Source organism: Corticium candelabrum, chromosome 3 (assembly GCF_963422355.1).
Source record: "Corticium candelabrum chromosome 3, ooCorCand1.1, whole genome shotgun sequence".
NCBI lineage: Eukaryota > Metazoa > Porifera > Homoscleromorpha > Homosclerophorida > Plakinidae > Corticium > Corticium candelabrum.
Window position 1 is genome coordinate 8,196,837 of NC_085087.1, and position 2,500 is coordinate 8,199,336.

At 40.6% G+C, this 2,500-nt stretch overlaps 1 protein-coding gene across 1 annotated transcript in view; it reads left to right on the top strand.

The window, feature by feature from the left end:
• LOC134176895 (ABC transporter G family member 20-like) overlaps positions 1-2,500 on the top strand; it is a 16,425-nt gene that overhangs the window by 6,473 nt on the left and 7,452 nt on the right. Inside the window, exons 7-9 of the mRNA XM_062643569.1 lie at positions 399-479; positions 536-647; positions 2,129-2,264. Of these exons, the coding sequence (XP_062499553.1) occupies positions 399-479; positions 536-647; positions 2,129-2,264 (329 nt within the window). The remainder of the gene's footprint in view (positions 1-398; positions 480-535; positions 648-2,128; positions 2,265-2,500) is intronic.

Consider the following 2,500-nt stretch of genomic DNA (forward strand, 5'->3'; position numbering starts at 1 on the left):
TGGACAATCATCGACGGTGGACATACAGTTATTGGAAGATGGTCCGGTTCCAAAACTTGACCAACCGGACCGGTTCCTACAGCTCTGTTGCTGTTAGACATTTTGATTTCATTACACAACATGATGAAGGCATACACTCCAGAAGAGTTTTCAAAAATGGTTAATTACACATTGTGAGTGTCTCTGTCTGTCTGTCTGTCTGTCTGTCTGTCAGTGGTATTATATGTCTGTCTGTCTGTCTGTTTGTCTGTCTAGAGTAGAGTATCTGTCTGTCTGTCTATGTATGTCTGTCTGTCTGTCTATGTATGTCTGTCTGTCTGTCTATGTATGTCTGTCTGTCTGTCTTTGCTTTGTTCTCTATTTCGATCATCTTGTATTGACATTCTTTGTTGTTTCAGACTTTGGAGGACGTTTTCCTTACCATCTGTGAGAGTGAGGTTGGTGTCAATGGCGACGGAGACGCTGTCATCAATGATATCGTAAGAATCAGATAATCGTTGCATGCAAAGAGCCGTGTGTAGCATCTCTATGTTAGGAGAATGATGCTAGCAGTTTGTTACTATTTGGAAAGACGTCAGTTGAAAAAGGAAGTGATGCTAGTGCTGGTAGATCGTACTTAGTCAACAAGGCAATGGAAACAGTAAGAGGTATTACAAACAGACAGACACGCTTAAACATGGACAAACACATTTACATACAAACAGACAGACACCCTCACGAATGGACAAACACATTTACATACAAACAGACAGACACCCTCACAAATGGACAAACACATTTACATACAAACAGACAGACACCCTCACGAATGGACAAACACATTTACATACAAACAGACAGACACCCTCACGAATGGACAAACTTTTTACATACAAACAGACAGACACATTCACAAATGGACAAACACATTTACACACAAACATATCTGCAAATGGACAAACATATTTACAGACAAATATACAGACACACCCATAAATGGACAAACACATTTACAGACAAAATATACAGACACACACACAAATGGACAAACATATTTACAAACAAACATACTGACAAATGGATAAACATATTTACAGGCAAACATACTTGCAAATGGACAAACAGATGTACAGACAAATAGACAGACACACAGAGATAGCGAAAGGAAGAGATGCGACTGCTGGTACTTAGTCAACAAGGCAATGCAAACAGTAAGAGGTATTACAAACAGACAGACAGACACATTCAAACATGGACAAACACATTTACACACAAACAAACAGACACACTCACAAATGGACAAACACATTTACATACAAAGTGATACAAACAGACAGACACACTCACATATGGACAAACATTTACAGACAAACATTTACAGACAAACATATGCACAAATGGACAAACATGTTTACAGACAACATACTCACAAATGGTCAAACACATTTTCAGACAGTCAGACACACCCACAAATGGACAAACACGTTTACAGACAAACATGCGATAGCGAAAGGAAGTGATGCGACTGCTGGTAGATCGTACTTAGTCAACAAGACAGTGCAAACAGTAACAGGTATTACAAACAGGCAGACACACACAAACATGGACAAACACATTTACATACAAACAGACAGACACACCCACAAATGGACAAACACTTTTACATACAAACAGACAGACACACTTACATATGGACAAACACATTTACAGACAAACAGACAGGCACACACACAAATGGACCGATTAAAGAATTTTTGAGTGGACATCATGAGACGTGCATGACATCTAGACACACTAATGGACTGACATATGGACAGACGGATAGACAGATATTGACGGATTTTTATGAAAACATTAGAGACACAGACGTGCAGACGGGTCTGATGAGGATAGGCTTTCGGACAGGCAGAGTCACACACACACACACACACACACACACACACACACACACACACACACACACACACACACACACACACACACTACACATTTACTCATGTTAACCACATCGTGGTTATCATGTTAGTTGTCATGGCAACCACAACCCCCCAAAGCAGTTGCAATGGCAACAGGCAATGATTTCTCGCTTAGTTTGACTCGCTGAGCACAACATTATAATACATTAATCAATCTACAAATTTATGTGCAGGTTGGTGTCGCAGTTGTGCATGCACTTCATGCCATTGTCAAGCTCCGTCGTTCACTAAAGCATCAATATACAAGAGTTGTACAAACTGTGTCGCAGTCATATGGAAAAACATCATAAAATTCAAGAGAAATCCCGGGTAGAGTCTACACTAACTGCAGAGGCGTAGCGTGGCATGGGCTAGACCGGGCTACAGCCTCCATCATGTGTAGGCGTGGTCATAAAAATTGTGGACTGTAAATACGCGTGAGAACCAAAGCTGTAGATAGTATATACACCCCTTTATTGCAGTCTGGATCTGCCACTGATTCTACCGTATCACTCAATTAGAAGCCAACAGCAGTGGCCATGTCCATAAAATGGGCGTGTCTGTAA